Source organism: Neopelma chrysocephalum, unplaced genomic scaffold (genome assembly GCF_003984885.1).
Source record: "Neopelma chrysocephalum unplaced genomic scaffold, ASM398488v2 Primary Assembly neopelma1_26, whole genome shotgun sequence".
NCBI lineage: Eukaryota > Metazoa > Chordata > Aves > Passeriformes > Pipridae > Neopelma > Neopelma chrysocephalum.
In genome coordinates this window covers 4,626,709-4,646,537 of record NW_020897695.1, presented here as the reverse complement: position 1 = coordinate 4,646,537, position 19,829 = coordinate 4,626,709, and the positions used below count along the sequence as shown (strand labels likewise).

General features: G+C 35.7%; 1 protein-coding gene and 1 long non-coding RNA gene across 3 annotated transcripts in view; one reads left to right on the top strand and one right to left on the bottom strand.

The window, feature by feature from the left end:
• The window catches only part of KCNH8 (potassium voltage-gated channel subfamily H member 8), a 179,983-nt gene that overhangs the window by 9,909 nt on the left and 150,245 nt on the right, over nt 1-19,829 (bottom strand). For both annotated transcript variants that reach the window (XM_027675368.1, XM_027675369.1), the window contains exons 12-15: nt 12,034-12,072; nt 9,962-10,311; nt 5,509-5,615; nt 4,389-4,465 (exon numbers count right to left, since the gene is read on the bottom strand). In XM_027675368.1, the coding sequence (XP_027531169.1) occupies nt 4,389-4,465; nt 5,509-5,615; nt 9,962-10,311; nt 12,034-12,072 (573 nt within the window). The remainder of the gene's footprint in view (nt 1-4,388; nt 4,466-5,508; nt 5,616-9,961; nt 10,312-12,033; nt 12,073-19,829) is intronic.
• On the top strand, nt 101-5,284 carry LOC113963880. The gene is made up of 3 exons (XR_003532996.1): nt 101-185; nt 1,712-1,884; nt 5,186-5,284. It is a non-coding gene; the product is annotated as an uncharacterized LOC113963880 (long non-coding RNA).

Genomic DNA, 19,829 nt, shown 5'->3' with positions numbered 1-19,829 from the left:
TCTCCTTAGAGGAAGTCTGTGCATCTATTACTCCTAAAGTTAATATATAACAAATCTGAGAATTGAAATCAATGCACTGACTTCTGTTACTCCCTTTCTTAGGTAAATGAACTTTCTTTTGGATTATGTAGTGAGTGTCATACGCCTAAAATACTGCCAAGAGCTCAGCTGGATTTCTAAACTAGGTATAGCTATTTCTGTAGATTTTTCTCTAGGGTAACTTTTTGCTTTGCTTTGCTAACAACAGTCTGTATTGAATGTCTGAATGGAAAGATGTCTGTTTCCCCAATGAACAGCTGAAATGTTTTTAAGCTAACTAGTGAACTGTTGTAATACAATTGCCTTTCATGAAAGCAGTTATTTTTGCATTTGTTGATTGACTTCTGTTTTCCACTGAAAAATGTATTAATGACAGTGTTTGCTGCTGTTGGCTACTTGTGACCTGTTTTCTCATATTTTCCAGGAGGAGACTGCGTGTCTTTAATAGAGAACTTTGTTTCTAACTCAGCTGGTATTTTAACTACTGCTAGTAGTCTGCTGCAGCATCAGTCATAATTTTCCATTACTGTCCATCATCAAATGATGGAATGATGAAAGCACCGGCTCTACAAGTGTTTGATTCTTAATGCAACAACAAAAACCCCCAAGCAACAACTAGAGTATATCAGTAAGGTTAACCAGAGGCTCATTTGGGTAACCACCAAGTCAGTACTGTCAGTTCATAAACTCCAGACAGGGCATGTTTGAGTATATGCAGAATATGCAATTAAGCAGCCTTACAGTCATGCAGTTTTTCCATTGTAAATTTTGATCTATAAGAGGACTTGGAGGATACTCATCTGTCTCTGGGATTTGAACTGAGAAGGTTGCCTATGAAATCTAAGTCTACATCAGTAGAATTGCTCTTCATACTTTTTTTTTTTTATGTCTCAGTCCAATATTTGTCCATATTGTATGTTCATCTATTGTCATATCAAATTGAGAATTATCCCATACATAAGTCTTTCAATGTTTAAGACTCTTGTTTGGTCAGAATGCTGTTTTCTTTGCTAGGGGACTTCTTAGAGAGAAGACAAAATATGAGCTTGGAAAGTAGAGAATACTCCTTCCAGGTACTGCAAGGCACCACCAACAATATTAATCTTCAACATGTCTGCACTAGTATAGATGTATGGTATATAACATACTCTGAACAGCACAGAATAAAATAATCTTAGAGATTCTGGAAGATTGAATAAAAATGTTCCCTTAGGTTCCTAGACTAAGTCTGGTGTGTTTTCCAAACTGTGGGGGGTTTTATAATCATTCACATAGCCTCATGTAGCTCTATAATTTCTATAAGTTCTATGAGGTTCTGTAATCAGAGAAAGGTATCTTTTTCTGCTGTGAACAGCAAGTACAACTATTTTCAGAATTTTTTCAACATTATTGTGTTATTTGTATTTTCTGGTTGCATTATTATTAATGTCATTTTATCACTGATGAGGTTAGACGTAAATCAATTCAGGTTTTGCCAGAAGATGTCTAAACCTACCAAAACTTTGTATGACTTTCAGTTTTATTACTTATCACCCTATGCTGGCACAGGCCTCAGTCAGTTTTGCAGTGTGAAAACAAATTCTGTCTCACACACCAAGCCAGCAAGACTCCAGCAGTTTGTAGCACTCTTTTTTAAAAAAATCTCTGAAGGTTCTCTTCCTCTTACTTACAGGGCTCCAAATATCTGCTGAAGGGACAGAGATTATAGATGAACTCACTTCTGCCTCACTTCTGTGGAAAGAAGAGAATGACCAGCTGGTGATGACAACCTAATGATTGGCTTGTTTAATCAAGAATTATTTGTTCATGTTTTTATGCCAGGAGAGATTGCAGAAGTCTTGGGAGGTAAGTACCTCTTATTTCAAGTCTCATAGGTAGCGACTTTAATGAAAAAATGGACAGATTCTCCCGTCCTCAATTTTAAAATAAAAGAGTGAACCATATTCACAACAGTGAAAAGTTTATTTCTGGATTTGGATTCTGTATCCTTGTGTGGAAACTTTATTGTTTTACTGCATGTGGTGCAATTTCCTGTTTTATGTTAGTGTGAGCAAAAAAGTTACATAATATTTTGTTCAGATAGTTTCAGCAGGGAAAAATTAAGATTGTATATGGAGGAAAATGACCTTGATCATGTGGAGTTCTTTATTTCTTTTGATTAGCATATTGCCCTGCTCCAAGATCTATTTATCTATCTCTTTTCTCTAGAAAAGCAATGACAAGCCCGAAACTGTTACAGTTGAAGGGTTTGGTTAATCCTCAAGATGCCTGTCTTGGCACATCTGTCACCATGATGTATTTTCCAATTGCCTCTTGCAGATAGCCATGTAATACATCCTCCTATTTTAAAAATACCTGTTCTCAAAAGGAATGAATCGGTATGACTTGTCTGTTTCAAAAGCATTACATAGAAAATAGAAATTTCTATCACAATGCTGTTGTCAATGAACATCTTGAAGGTTTTTTTCGATTCTTTAACCAAACCTTATAAAAACCTGCAGTCAGTGGGATATGAGACTTTTGTCTGAACTCTACAGTTTGACATACAAATGAGGTGATGCATACAAATGAGGTGATGCATGCACTCCTAGCTGAGGATATTTAAGTTATCTAACCCAGTTAAACTGACTAAGGTTGAAAGAGGTTTAAGAGCCCAATATTTCCTAAGCGGGAAATAAAGAATAACTAGATTAGATGTGCACAATATAGAAGGAAAAATAAAGATAAAACTTGACATTTCTGGTAACCAAAGAGCTCAGAAAGGAAGTAAAACTGTGTGATGGACTTATTTAAATGTTTCCTCATGTGGAATCATAAGAAATTGCCTCTAATCTCTTCACATTGAAAGACAGAGTGTGTTGGGGACAGATTTTAGTCTTGCAGTGTAACTGTGAAGTTCAAGTCTGATGCTTTCATCTTGTTAGCTAAAGGACTGCAATGGCTGGATATATGAAACAGTTTAGCCACAGAACATCTCTTCAGTTTTGGATTAATAGTTGATTACAGGTTTGAAGTTAATAGAAGGAAGGAATAAAAAGCACCACTGAACAATATTGGCCCTGCATTCCTCAGGTCATATTGCTTGAGCAGTGTCAGAGACTGAAATAGTTAATGATTTATGCATTCTAGGATTGCCAAGGGACTTTTGCAGGCTTTTGACTTTTGCATTATGCCTCTGATGGGCAGTTGGGCCCATCCCTCCCTTCAGAGCTGAAGGTGTTGAACCCTAAAAAGGCAAGAAGATACCTCAGATGGGCAGTTGGACCCTAAAAAGGCAAGAAGATGCTTCAGATGGGCAGCTGGACCCACCCCCCTCTCTGCCAATCTTGAAAGGCGGGAACCAGGCCAGACCCAGAAGCTCTGTGCAAGCCCAGGGAGAGGCTGGAGGCTCGAGACATGGCCCGTGACACTGATCATGGATATGGTAACTCATGGCTTCTTGGAGTGTGGGGGTTTTTCCTTCTCCCCCACCGCTTGCGGATCAAGACCACCACTCTCAAGATTACCAAGCTGCATTGCTGACTCCAGTGAGTGACCATCGCTCTCAAGATTGCCAAGCTGCATCGCGAGATACAGTGGGCGGTGACTATATACATTTCTTTTTCACTCTCATCTTTTCTTTACTCTTATCCTGTTTTCTCTCCCCTGTGCATTTCCCCCCCCCAAAGGTTATCTTTATGTTGCATCTTTATATGACAACACCCAAAACGCTGGCTTACCTGATGAGGCAAAATTGTTAAAATAAATTTTGGCAATATATGTTTTCAGACACCGATTATTTAGTGTCGTTTCGCTTTAATCCACCCCAAGGGAAGTATTGATAAAAACATGAGTTACCCCCCTCCCCTTTTCCTGGGGCGGGTCGTAACAAGTAGGAAGGGATGAATTTCCTTTTCATTCTAAGTATACACAGGTAAAGTGATTTGAAACATTTTATGTGAATTTGAACATGACTGGATTTGCATTTCTTTCAAGGAAATTCTCTAAAAGCATAGCACGTATCAAGACAAGAAAAGTTGGAAGAAGGAGCTTGGAGAAATAATGAGAGGAAAGAGAAAAATAGAAGCACATCCAAAAGAGAATAAATCCTTGGAAAATTATATACACTAACCATGCTAACCTCACTTTGTTTTTAGTTCTAGCATGTGACATGAACTTTTATATAGGTTTCATGTAAGAAATTAAACTCAGAATGAGTTAAAAGCCTCAAACTGCCCTACATGTAGTAACCTCATCCAGTTTTGTAAGCTTGTTTACAAGAATTTATTATATTCCCAAGTTTTCTGAGTTTTCTCCAGCATTCCTTGAATCATTGTTAATATCCTTAAACCCCCACAAAAGCTTGTTACCTCATTATTAAGCCTGCTGATCTGCTGTTTGGTCTCTTCTGCTTTGATAACGAGTACAGCAGCACCAATTTCAGCCTCTGAAAATAATTCAAATACATGCAAATGAGATAAGTATAACCATTTGGAAATGGCAATACTATTCTGCACTTAACCAATGCCTTAAATTTAAACCTAGTTTGCACTTGGCTAGAATGAAAATAAAATCATGCATTAATATTCAGTGTATAACATGTAAGAGAAGTGCGATGAATAAAGTCCATACTGCTCTCTTCCGTCTTGACCTGAAAAGATTGAAAATGACAAACCTGGTGCCAATCACATGACATGTCAACTCTTTTTAAAAATCATAGATATGATTAAACTTTTATTATTATTTTCCACACAATATGTGTTCTAATTGTCTCCATGCTAAATGTAGCTATGTGGGGATTGCTTACTCATAAAAGAGGGGATGTTGAAAACAGTCTCTCTGCATCTTTATCTTTTTTTTCCCCATCTTGACACGTTCTATTCCTCTGTGGTGCTACTTTATCAAACTTTTCAGAGTGTAGGTGAATTAAGGCTTCCTAAGCTCCCTTGATATTCAAGGTTTTCACTCTTTTACTTTTAAAAATCTATGTACTTCCATACTTTTCCACTTGTGTAAATATCTTTAAAAAAGTTGAGACCCAAGTTTACATATGGCTATTAATGAATTTTTAGTTTGGAGTTTTTTTCTTGTTTATTTATGGTTTGTATTTTTTTCTTAATTTGTTATTAGAATGTTTTTTGATGTTGAATTTTGTCCTTGTGTTTAGTACCTTCCATGCCCAAAGCTTTGGGAGCATGAGGTGCCTGGCAGATCCTACAATACTGCTGGTAAAGTATAATACATAAAAACACAGTACTCTCCACAAACTGTTTCATCATGACTGTCTGTTAGCAGGAAAACAACAAACAACCTCTGGGACCTTGTTGTACTTTTCTATGGTACCAGTTGTGGCACTGAAATGGTACTGAGAGTACAAATATATGTTTAATCCATTTATGCCACTTCTGAGGATCAAAGAAACAAAGGGGAACAAAAAGCAGTTATGAAAACTGTTTTCTCTAAAGAGTGATTTTCCCAGGTAAAACTCACCTCCAGTTGTAGGAGATAACCTGGATTCCTGCCTGAGCTGATCGGAGCTGAAGTCAAAGGTTTGGCTTTCCTCATTGTGGTTTCTGTCTTCAATTCCATCTACAATTCTGTTGAGAAAAATCAGGGTAGTGGAGCAGTTTCATAAACAGTTTCATAAACATCACGTTCATAATTATGCTGTAAAAATTACTCCTAAAGGGCACATTTTTAAACAATGGTAAATTTTGCACAACATTAAGTTTAGAGAAAAGTAAAAACTATTATACTGGTATAACTTCTTGTGAGTCACTAAAGAGTAAACTTAGTGTTAATGGAAGGAACATGAGGCCAGAAATAATGAAGTTTCAAAATTTTCATGACTTTTGCAGCATATTCTGAGTCTTACCTAAACCTATATGGAATATAGTTTGCTTTTCATAGCTAAAGTAATCTGTTGCCACCTTTTCCTCTGCACAATCTAAAAAGCTCTTGTTAAGCTAAAATCTGCCTGCACATAACAACCAGGCTCTTATATTAGCCTTACTTAGCCAGAGCCTAAGCCTGAACTTAATATATTTATGAAAACATCTCTGTAAAATTCAGTCAAAAGTGTCATTTCCATGCAAATAGTTATTATATATTTGTTTAAATTTAACTAGCTCAGGCAGGGCAATCTTGTTTGTAAATTGGATACAGGAAGATGTGCAGACTAGTCTGCAGTGTCCTAGTTACACTAATATCGATATTAGATATGACTACCAGAAAAAGGATTTTTGTCACTTATTTCTACCCATGCATAGCAGTTATCTCCAATTTCCAATGTTAAGAAATCGAAAGGAAAAAAAGGTACAGTACTTTATACAATAATCAATTCTGCATGCAAAGAATAGAAAACAGGTATCAGATGGAGGAATAAATACACAGTATTAAAAATACATAATTATGAATATTTTTTTTCTGAGTTATAATAAATAGTGCTATAAAGAGAACTGTTTTAAAGTCAATGAAAGAGACTGACAACTGCCAGTTGACAGATATAAAGCATGAATTTCTTCTTTTGTCCAGGTACAAGCTTCATATTTTGTCTTACAGTAGGCAGATGAGTTTAATACTAATCTTGAAGGGCTAAAGCAAGCAGTTCTTGGCCTCTCAGTTATTGGTGATAATTTTGGGATGATGGAAATTAGACTTTTCATCTAATAAGGATATTTTCAAGAAAACTTCTTGACTGTAACTGTCTGGAGAAAGGAAGAACAGACAACACAGACATATCTGTGATGTATTTGCCTTGAAAGACCCATGTAACTTAGACCTCTGTGCACATACCATGTATTCTTGTCTTTTTTGGCTCTTCATGTGGCTTTTGGGCTCTGTTTCATGTCTGAGTGTTCACGATGCCTGTTGGATATTACTAGACTTCACACTAATCTTAACCAGCCTCTGGGAGAAGATGAGACTCAAATGAGGTGCTTCACCTGCTCTGGCCGATAATGCTATCTGCAGCTGGAAAACTGAATGATTACTTTGTTTGAAATTTGCTATAAAACCTATTTAATGTCATCTGGCTTCACTACTTCAAAAAGCAAATTTTAAACACCAATATCCCTTTTATAGAAGTTTCTAATTATGTGAAATGATAACATTTCAACTGCCTTTAAAACACACAGGAGAAAGCTTACTCAGGCGTGACTTGGAATTCAGAGATACTACATTCTTTAAAATGTTTAAAGATTCAGGCTAAAAAGAAATTATATTAGCAAAAACAGCTAGTTGTGGAGTGCCAAAAGACAGGCTTCTATGTGGGAAATATATAATGGGCAACATCCTTACTCATATACAAGGAACTGGCTGTGGAGCAACATAATCTAATAAACTGAAAATGTGAGGTGACAAAAGAATTTGGTGTCTCACCCCTTTCTGAATCAGCTATTGTACAGCCCTGAATTTTCTCCTGAAGACAGACAACCCACTCCTAGAAGCCAAAAAGTCAGAAAAGATTAATATGTGACATCTTCTACCCAGTTGCTCAGGGCTAGAGCGCACTCCTCCATGTGGATCTGAGGAGCTTTGAGTACATAAATGCATCCTCCTAGGACTGCCTTTATTATTACATACATTTTCTTCCTTTTGATGCTCTTTCACTTCACAGACAGCACCCAAAATGGATTGGGAAGACTAGAAGCTACAATGCTAGCTTCTGCTCCTTGTGACAAGAACTCTTTAAATATTTTACCCAGTCTCTGGGCTTTATTGCCTTCACTGTGGTGCACAGTGAAAGAACTTGTAGCAGCCACAGAACTCTGTGAAGAGTTCTGGTTGGCTTACTCTAGGAAAAATCAGAGTAGAACAAGTTTCTTAAGAAGACAAAGTATATTCTCTTGAGAAAGTGTGGTTATACAGTTCAGAACTGAAGTGAATGGACATTTCAACCAGAGTCTTGTCTTTCCCTTGCCTTCCCTTGCTTTCCAACAGCAAATAAAAGTGAAAATTTTAATTAAGGTTTTATTTTCTCCTTAATACTTACAAAGAAACATTTAAGGCTCTTTTTTAAAGTGGTATTAGCTTGTCAGTTTAAATATTCTAATAATATAAACTCATTCTAGGAAATAATATGAAACTGTTTTGGCTGGAAAACAAAGTCTGAAAAACATATACATTTTGGGCCTGTTTTCCAGCCTATTAACCAAATTATTCTGCAGTTATAAAATTATGAATGGAAATAGGAAATAATAACATATATAACAATGATTTTTTTATATTTGCTCTTGCAGTCTTGGGTGCCAATATCTGGCTGCATAAGTTCAGAACAATAATGAACAAGATTACGTTACAGCAGAAAATATGAAACGTTGCTTTTCCCTGAATTACCACTTTTTATGCAAATGATAATGACCTTTACTCATAGCTGACTGAACCAAATTCATATGAGAGCTATGAAACAAATGAGAAAATATCCACTATGCATTTCAATTTTGCTTGTGTAGAAGCTAATTTTCCACACATTATCTTCTCCTGTACTGACTCCCTATTCAGGGTCTAGAGAGTAAGTCCTATGAGGAGCGGCTGAGGGAGCTGGGGTGGTTTAGTCTAGAGAAAGGGAGGCTCAGGGGAGACCTTATCACTCTCTACAGCTACCTGAGAGGAGATTGTAACAGGATGGGTGTCGGCTTCTTCTCCTTGGCAACTAGTGAAGGATGAGAGGAAACGGCCTCAAGTTGCACCAGGGGAGGTTCAGATTGGTAATCAGGAAAAATTTATTCACAGAAAGGGTTGTCAAGCATTGGAATGGGCTAATCCAGAAGGTGCTGGAGTCACCATCCCTAGAAGTTTTCAAGAAACAACTGAACGTGGCACTTAGTGCTGTGGTTTAGTTGGCATGGTGGTGTTAGGTCAAAGGTTGGACCCCATCTTGGAGATCTTTTCCAACCTTAATAATTCTGTGATTTCTATGATTCTGTGATAAAATGGAAGTCAGTTTGTATCCTGCTCTTATTTGAAATGTAGGTGTACTGATCAAATATATGTCGAGGGGGAAAGATTTCTATATAGTCTTCCATGTCCTTTTTATGACTGCATCTTTAGGGACAGGTACTTTGACAGAATTAAACAAATATGGCCAAGCTGTGCCTATTTCATGTTTGCAATGGCAAGTTGCTGAAACTTCCATTCTGCCTCTAATGAATAAAGGAAGTTCTTGAACATGTAAACCATTTCAAATTACAGAAACCAAAACTAGAACTGGAAGACCAACTGCTGCACCTCCTCATATGTGAAAAACTGCTTGTGATTTCTCTAAAGAACTGATCTTAAAACTAGGATTACATTGCAGCAATTTAGAAACAAGTTACATAAATCACCTTATAAGTAGGATACAAGTAAAAAATTAAACTATTTTTAAATTGTACACTAATAATACCACAATAAACTGTTATATGACTCTTCTTCATGTCAAAAGACACGGCAAAATACATTTGCTAAACTCCATATTTAGTCTCTACATAACTTCCATTATCAGATTTCCTGTGTCTAATGAAAAACATATTTCTAAAATTGCTAGGCAATTGTTTTCCATTAAAGTCCTCTACTCCAGTAATTTTTGCATTTGCACAGCTATGCTGTAATTTCATCTACTTTCTTTCTAAATTGTATCTCTGATGGACTCAGAATGTTTCACTGTGGTATTGTGGGAATGCATATTATAGACAAAACAGACATAAAACCAGACTATACAAATAGCCATTTTTGCAGTTGCTCAATTTTTTCACTGCCCTTTTTACTGGTAAAAATACTTTATTTTGCAATAAAGTTCTAAAGTCATAACATTCTGCATAGTGTTAATGTTTCCTACAATAACATGGATGAACAAAAGTATAAACTATTAAAAAAAAAGAAGTATTTTTATAGTGTCATAATCATGATATTTTCAATAGGAGTTACATGATAGAGAAGAAGAAAATAAGTTCATAACTATTACCTTGGGCTCAGATCCGGTGGGCCACTGGTGGTCAGAGCTGAAAGGTGTAATTTAAGGTTCTTCTCCCTCCTGGAGTAGTAATGGAGCTCCGTTTCATGTTTAGCTCTTGAGGGGTTTGAACTACAAGCACGGATGGGGGAATGAAAGGGAACAGTTCCTGAGGCCAACTGCTTCAAGTTTCTCCCTAGGTAGCTTTTATTGCTTGCAGTCTTCTTCTGCTGAGAGCTATTTGTGCTTCTTGTATCAACTGGTGAAAGGATGCTGCTTTCCTCTTCTCTCTCTTCCTCATCTTCATCTTCCACGATTGAAGGGAGTCTTTTCTTTATATTTCCATTTCCCTTGAGCTCTGTCTAAAATAATACATAATACATAGTAGCGAAAAATTCAGAGTCTGATTTTGCCAAAACACAATTTCTTCTGGTGTTCATCCTGGAACAAAACCAGATCTAGGACAGCTTTCATTTCTCATTAGAGATAGCTCTTTTAGAACTCATCCATAGCTTCCCTCCTCAACTATGGCTGTATGTGCATACACAAGAAAAATACAAATAAATTAACAAAGGTCACTAGTGATATAGCCAGCAAACTTGCTGCCATATGTTTTGTTACTGAGAAGGAGTACACAACTAGCTCTTACAAGCCATTTGGCATATGCACACTTGAGAAGATTAATTTTGTTTTACTAAGGCATTATTTCTTTTGAATGTTATGCTACCAGATGCTTGGTGGTCCACAGATAAGAAGTGATGCTGGTAATTCAAATAATACCACGTTTTCATAATGTATAAATAGCATTTACACCAGTTCAGCTCAAGCCCGAATGTTCTCCGTGTCCTTCTCAATTGTTGTAACTGAAGCCACTGCTGGGATAGTAGACAGACTTTTCATTTTATACAAAGTCCCATTGATGCACCAGTGGTGTGACAGTATCAGCTTCAGAAGAGAGTCATCAAAAAGTGAAGCTGCATCTGGTTGTGAAAAAAGTGCAATTTGAATGCTTGATGTTGGAACTAAGGAAATTTAGAGGCAACATAGACCTGGGTTCTGTACTTCACATACTAATTAAAGCACAGTGTAAGTGATCAATGTATTGTTTGTTATTTTTTCAGGGTAACAAAATGTACTGGTCATGAATGCTGAGATATCCCAACATGGGCCTCATGTCAGGATCAGACCATAACTCAGAAATAATTCCATTTATTCCCATGGTAAAACTTACTGTATTTACTGGTAGTAGGTGAATGGACTAAGGCAGACCCAGGTTCCAGGTCAAATTAACTAACTTCACACATCTCAGCAAAAAGTACAGCCAAATGCAACTTCATGGTTTCAGAAAGGGTTATTGTTTTGGTTTTTTTTTACAGGCTACTCCTCTTAATCAAGCTTGATTAAGGTACTGTTAGCTTTAGACAGAAAACCTCAGACGACCCTGCATAGTCAGATTTCCCACATTCGGGTCAAGTCAGATTGGCTGGGTGGAAAGACAGATTTGGGGAATTTATCCAAATATTCTAAGCCCCTGTGAGCATCTGTCTAAATGTTTTGCAGCACAGTTTTAATTTTGCTGTGTGTTACAGCACACATACTGGAGTGCATGCTTTTATCTTGGTATACTTTGACAGATTTAGTGAACTAGGTCCTTTCCATCTAAGACATACGAAAGGTAAGAATTTAAAGGAGTGACAAAAGACATGTCTTTATAAAAGATAAAAGACTTGTTGTCAATTTTATTAGCCATCCAAAGGCTGTCACGATGATCAAATTTTACAAGACCTGGCACTGATACAACCTGTACTCTACAGAGAATGAGTGTTACCCACATTCAAAACTTTGGCTTAGGTACCCATGTAGTTAAAATGCAGTTGCTATAGCAGGATATCCAAATCCAGCACCTGAGGGAAAAGATCATAAGCTGTTACTCATAAAATGGACAGTGTCAGAACTATCTGCAGGATGAAATTTAAATTCTCATTTTGAAACCATGGAAGTCTGTTGGAGTTTTTCAAGCTTTGTTCTGGCCATAGCTGTGTTTCAAAGTCAAGTTTGGCATAGTTAAAATGTGACCAACATACCTGGGATAGTGTAGGCTTGTTTGATAATTTTGATATTACCTGAAAAACAAAACAAAACAAAACAAAAAGGTAGCAAATATGTGCATCTGCACAGTATTGGCTTCCAATAACACACAAACATCTAAACCAAAACCATTATGTAGATACAAGAAAAGACTCTCATGATAAAACAGCTGTATTAAATTAAATGTGACATAGCACTGAACTAATGATAATCCTTAAGAACAGATGCTGTGAGAAAAAAAAATATTGCTTGATTTTGACAAAAAAGGTAGTTCATGAAAAAATAACATTTTGCTTTAATAAAAAGCAAGGTCAAGACTCCAAATCTATGAATAAATGTAGATGTGTGAAAATGTGCTTGGTAAGTTTCAGCGCTGGTTTGATGGAATCCCAGGCAGGAATAAGTGCTCTACTTTGGCCCTGCCTAGCTTTAACTCCTGTGCCAGCCTACTCTGTACATGAAGATGAACTAAATATAGCATCTCAGAGGAATTTTCAAAAGCAGTGATGGGATTGAAGCAAGTAGGAGCACGGTAGTCCTGGGGGAGATAGGTATCTGACCTATTCAAGGCCATAACATTTTCTTTTCTTGGATTAAACAGGAAGTAAAACAAAAGAAAAAGAAGAAGAAAAATTATGCAAGTTTAATGCATAATGATTTCTAATAAAATCCACTGGAACTGCTGAATAATATCTGTTATGAAAATTCTGTTGTTTATTTGAATGTCCACATCTTGGCCATGGGCAAGTCCATATGCTGTATTTATAGGAATATTTTAGTCTGCCAGGAAGCATTTTGAAAAATGATTTTCAGCTTTCCTAACCCCACACATCAAGATAAAAAGTGCTTAAACCATAAATTCATAGCATTAGTTTATTTTTCTCCAAGCTTAGGTAGAAGAAGTTAAGCCTTTCTGGAAGCCATTGGAACTTCTCAGTTTGTTTGATAAAAGTCTTCAGGACTTCTAAATATTTGAATTTTAGGCACAAATTTGAAGATAATAATTGTCTGTGGGTTTTTTTAATATCTTTTTTTTTCTTCTTCACAAGTCTTTCAGGTTAACCTGAAAACTGTTTTGTAGTGAGGGTACTAGTAGTGGTACAATATGAAAATATGGAATGTTTAAGTTTTCATAAGCAGAAATTCTACTCCACAACAGCCAAGCCAGTAGCAGGTGTATCAATAAACGTAGCAATAACACTCTAATAACTGCCAAACAGAGCAACTGCAATAATTAGGCTATGTAAATAAAATAACTGGGTTAGATAAAATACTACTAGATGATATTAGCAGAGGATAAGATGCCAGATACTTAAATCTCCCAGCTTGCACTGTAATCTATGCCAAGTGAAGAATCAGTATCTCCTTCAAGATTCAGGAGGAGAGGAAATTGAAAATGCACTAAAATATTAAAGTCAGAATTAAGAAGTACTAATGGACTGCTTTACACATATGTTTAAAATATTAGTCTAAAATAATGCCCAGAGTTTTGGGGCACCAGTTTGCTTGCCTTCTAGGCACAGGTGCTGTATGAATGTTAAATAGCATTCTTAATTAAAACTCCAGGCGAATCCCAAACATTAGCAGCTTCATGAAAATGATCTCAGAAAGTATGAATTTGCCTGCTGAAGGCTTTAGAAGTGATTTGTCATTTGTAATTTGTAACGTGGGTGAAGATATCTCCTCATTTTTGTTTTGATGGGGTCTTTTGCCTCCTGAGTATATGTGTTAGTCCTGACTGTACATCTTGAAAACAAAGCGGAAGAAATTGTTATAAGGGATTTTAGATCCATGACCAGTTGGTAGCCCTGTGCTCTGGCCACTGAACTTCTCCCCAGCACAGCAGCCACAGCCACCCATCGATTCTCCTCTGCTCTGTGTTACCCTGCCTGGTTGCTGCAGCAGGGAGAAACTGGCTGCAGAGGAAATGGAGTTAGTGGCAGCACTTTGTTACCTTGTGACCTTACCAAGAAAAAGGTAAAGGAATTTTTGAAGTCAAGTTGCTCTTTGCAGGGAGGGGAAGGCTAGCAGAAAAGAAAGATAGGTATGAACAGGGAGCACGTGGCATGAGAAACTACTTATCAGACTTTCTCCTCCCATTTCCCCAGACTGGCCCCCTTAACACAGTGGGGACACTTTCAGTCTGGATAAACTGATATTTTCAGATAGACTCTGGACCTATAAACTATCTTTTCCATAGCACAGAATCCACAGTAAAGAGTGTTGTAACTGCTTCTGTATTAAGGCACTGCAACCATATTTATTGCTTGTAACTTTGAGTACCCTATCTTTCACACATAAAACAGGGGCCTGGGCTTTATGGCTTAGTAGTTGAAAGTTGGTAAAAGAAACTAATATGTCACCAGAGAAAATTCTCAAAGACTTTGCTTCTAAACCTTCTCTGGCAACTCCCTGCTGTCTCCCCAGTCTCAAAGAGAAAAGTAAAGATGCCCAAGAATGTGGACAAAGCCAAAAATTAAAAGCCCGCACTATGTACATAGTTTTATCTCTTTAAAAATATAGTATCAGAGTAAATAATTATGATGTGTTGTCCTAGTTTCTCAGCTGCTAAAATCTTTTATTTAGAACCCACTAGTGTAGCCTTCTATAAAATATTCTTTTTTTCTTATGCAAACGGAAAGAAGATGCAAAATAGCTCACATGCTAGTCTTTTAAAAAAAATTGAAACTCTCAAAGTATAAGGGTTACTTATACAGTAAGCACAGGTATTTACCCTGTAACGCATTAGGAAAAATCCCCAAAAGACTGATGTTAGTATGAGTTATGTGAAATACTATCAGAGACTCTAATTACATTTTTAATTTCAGCCCTGCAGTCTCTTTATGTCTTGTGAAACCAGATATTTTACAAGGCAAAACAATAACAGATCATGTACCAAAAGCAGACATATCAAATTATTCCATATATGTAATCTCAAATCTATAATCTTGCAATTGTTTAATGTCGTAATATATAGGGCTTAAAAATTCAGTAATCCTTATCATTGCTTATTACAAGCACAAAAAGAACATTTCTCCATCTGAAAACACTGGTGGTTTGTTGTTGAAAGCCAGTGATCTGAAAATTTTTCAGGGTCAAGAGACAGTAGTCATTTATATAAGAATCTCTAACAGGAATTGCAGGCCAAATGAGGTAATCAGATGTACAATAATTCAAGATGAATTCCGATGATAAAACCCTAAGAAGAGATGCAGCTAAATTTGGGGCTAATACATTACTCCTCAGTAAATTTGCATTTTGGGTTCAATAGAATGTTATCAGCTTTTGCTGGGCTGATTCTTGTTGCCTTCATGAAAAGTAGGAATAAAAATAGGAACATAGTTTCACTGATTTGCTTGTAATCTTAGGTACTAAAATACATGAATAATTCTTTGTGTCTGAGGAGTCAAAAGGTTAAAATACATTTTCAGGAAAGGATTTGAAATCAAACTAGAGTGTTAATGTTCTTAGCATTTGGAAACAGGAAAAACCCCTTTAAGAGCATTGGCAGTGTGGGAAACAAAACTAAGAACCCATGCCATATGTTCTGTTCTTTGCAAATTTACTGTATGGTAATGGAAAAGATACAAGTACATAGCAAGGGATTACTGTACTGCTGGAAAGCGTAATGCCTCAAGTGTGTTCAGGCCTCAGTTTTCCATAATCAGGAAATTGTTCAATGAAATATCACAAATACTCTAAAACACAAAGGACTCAATCACTCACTTAGGTTAGATGTAATTGTTTCATTCTACATTTACTGAGCAATTTACCTCTTTTTTTTGTTTTTTTTTTACCTTCTTTTTCTTGTTTTGTTTTTCTTTTTAAGACTTTCTTTAATTTTTTGTCTTGTTCCTATATTTCTCAGGATTATCCTTATCTTTTTTCCTTGCTTAATGCACATATAAAGAAAAAGTATTTTGTGGAAGCAGACACTTTCAACATTCTCTGATCCTTCTTACAGTACCAAGTATATTAAATTAACAGCAAAAGTTGAACAGCAGAACTGTCACCGGTATTTTGTCCTAGTTAAAAATAACTGTGAATTGCCATGAGCTCTGCAATCTTCTGTTAAGTCATTGTCTTGATTCTTTCCTATCTTTCAAATAAGTTTTAGTTTGTGAAGTTGGTACAAGTGTTCTTTAATGCCTGGCAGTGGTTAGTTTTTGACAGGTTTTTTTGCAAATGAATATTTTCTTGGATTCAAATTTCTTACATGAGCTTTTATATTTAGTATTAAAAGTTTACTTTTCATCTAATTCTTTAAAACCTGAATGTTAATTTTACAGTATTCATTTGCAATTTTTTTTTAAATTATACTTTAATTGTTTCATTAATAATACAGGATGTATTGCATTTCATGTTAAAAAGATGTCACAGAAAAAAAACCCCTGCCTGTCACTTGCACCACATTAGGAATCAAATAAATGGGAAATGTGGATCATAAATTTGTCATTTTTACTTCTATATTCTTACCTCCCTCTAGCCAATCACAGAACAGGAAAAGAAATTAGGGTGCCAGGCTGCTCTGAAAATGCATCTTTTATAATAAACCTGTGCCAATAAGAATTTAAAAAATAATAAATTAAGAAGAGGCTATCAGTAAGGTCAAAAGAAGACAAAAGGAAGAATTGTTAAAATAGACAATAGACCTTGCACTGACTGTACTGTCTGACAGGTTGTATTTTTGGAAAAGCTTGCAAATTACTGCAGAAAAAAGATATAGCGGAGAAAAGTTTTTAATACACCTACAGTTTGATTACAGTCAAGTAAAGATTTACATAATAGAAATTACAATGAATACTAACAGCTTTCAAAGCAATAATAATTATATGCTTCCTGCAACTCCAAGATTTCATACAGACTCATAAATATTTGGAGGATTGGCCCTGTGGATTGATATCCAATTAGACTCCTCAACTTGAGGCTGTGGAAGGGTTGTGTTTTTAGTTTGTATTGTTAGCTTTAGCTTTAAATGAAACATCATACTAGTTTTTTTTATGTAAATATGTATATCTAACTTCAGAGAGGTTCTTGAAAAGAGGAGGACAATGAAGTGGATCTTCCAAAATATTCTCCCAGTTAATTTTATTACTGCAAATTGCCTATTTCTAAGCATTCCAAAGGTTGGCCAGCTGTTTTACTACCACTCACAGGACAAATTGGTGGGATGAGTGTTAATAAGTGCCTCACTGAGGACAGCAACATATCCATGGAAAATTTTTAAGAAAGTCCAGCTTTGACTGTCTCTCAGGGGAAACCTTCCAAAAAGAAGGAGGCAGGGACAGGCATAATCTGTGTCCTTATTTTAAAACTGGGGCATGTGTGTGTGTGTTGTTTTTTTGTTTCCCTCTGAAACATTTCTTGTAAATAATGACTATTTTGCTCTTTGGTTGGCAACTTGGTCAGTAGATTAATCTCTAGTCAATTCTTCTAGAAGGAAAATAAGTGCAAATTGGTCACACAGGTAAGCCCTAGATACATTCAGAGTTAAAACTGTGGGGAAGATAGGAGTTGTACAGTAACTGTGAAAGCAATTCACATGACTTCACCTTAGGGCAAGAAGCCATGTCATGGAATGTGAAGATACAGCAGAAGTCTAACTATATAACTTTCTAAGTAAAAGAGCCATTGTAATTTCCTTCTCCTAGGATGAAATTTATGTTTTTTATATACACATAATACAGAAAAGCTGAGCATGTAGCTTTTTGGAGCTCTTGACAACTTTGTTACTCAAGAAGTTCTGCATAGGTTAGAAACCCTGACAACAAAGACATTCATTCAGTGAATAAAATTGTTTGAATTTTTTGAAGTACCATGACATAAACCCAAAACCAGTCAGAGAAATCCAATATGAATTTTGCCAAAGGAAAAAAAACCAAAACAATGAATATAGTGTGATTAGCAATGAAATCTGTCTCTGAACACTTGCAGTACTGTACTGTATGTACAGTATATGTGTATATTCTGTATGTATATACTCATTACTACATTCATGTTATTATTTACCACAACATTGAAAAAGCGATCTATGTGTATTAGGTACCAACTCCATTTTCAGCAGAACTCTAGTTGCACTTATGTATGCAGGTTCTGTACCTCTGGTTTTACTGAGTGAAGGTACAGATGATTAAAAATAAATTTCTTTTGATATCAGTAAAATCTTAGACTGCATTTGTACATACATAACTTTTGGTTTTCATTTCTCATGCTTTCATACTTTGAGCAGAGAAGTTGGTCTAGATGACCTTCAGAGGTCCTTTCCAACCTCAACTATTCTACTGTTCTACAATGTTTAAAAAAAAAGTTGCACTAAAAATGTTACCAGCTCAATAAAATTGAGAACACATACTTGTATAGATAGTTTTCTCAAAGACTACACTATATTTAGTTTCACACATTTCAGCATGTATCCTGAAGTTATAATGACTCTGCAAGCGATGAAGGAACTTTATCATATAAGCCAGGCTGATATACACATTACATATCAAGGTAGCCTATGCTTTCAGAATTATTTATAGAAGAAATTATAGTACATATTATCATTTCCTTCATATATTAGTCTTATCTTACAGAGAATAATAAAAGGACATGTTACTGTAAGAATGCTTCTAAATTTAAGGCCACTAACAGTTTGTTGCTATATCAATGCAAAATAAAATGAATTAGGAAATAAAAAATTAAGAATCCCTCCACTCTCTAAATTCACATAATTTTAATGCTAAAAACTATTAGGATTAATTTTTTTTTCCATTTTTTCTGATGTAGAGAAAAAAGATAACATTAATATTGTAGAAGTTACATTATCATGTTTCCTAAGGTACATTGAAACATATTGGAAAAAAATAATCATCTAGCGTGCATGTGTAACTAAAGTAGAAATATGGTTAGATTCCAAGGCAATACTCTCTGAAAGCCAGGAGCTTTTCCTGTCTAAAATTCTGTTCAACACAGTGTTTTATACCCTCCTCATACAAAAGTCTAAAAACATCAATAAGCTGCTTTGCCAGCCTGGATTTTTTTTTCAACATGTAACCCTCTGGTTAAGCTTTATAATCTGTTGCAGAATGTAATAATCCCAGGAAGTGAAATGAATGAGAATGCAGAGTGTTCTAAAGGAATCAAAAGCTAAAATTAGAAGTAAAATTTTGTCACTTATTTAAACACGTTGATTCTAGTTACAATGAAAGTTGTTTGTATTTGTCAAGAAGGTGCTAAGGTCCACTAGTCAAGATCTTTTAATAAATAATATATAATTAATACTCATAACTCCTGTCTCTTAACCCATTCACAAAAGTAAAAGAGTAGGAATTTGGGAATGGGTCACATATATGTAAAATACTCCCCGACAAATGGAAATAGGTTATTTTCCTCTCCTCCTCTTTGTCCTCTTCTGCATCTTGTGTAATTCACCTTTACAGTCAGATGTCCATTTGTTTTAGGTGTAAAATGGAAAAGACTTATAAAAATGCAAGAACTAATGAAAAAAATATTAATGGAAAAGATTACATAATTTCATCAATAAATTTTGTATGAATCTACTAACTGAAAAATGACCACAAATCAGAAGAATAAACTACTAAGAGACAAATCCAGACAGTGTGGGTGTCTGCGTGTTGTTATGTTCAAAAATATTAGAATGACTGAAGGCTACAGAAATGAAACAGGAGATTAGCAGAAAAAAATTCTTCAGGTGAAGATACGAGGAAAGAAAATGAAAAGGCCACCAAGCCTGCAAGAGAAAAGGCATACCAGTCTATCCTTTTTGAATTACATGTTTCCTTGTTGCATT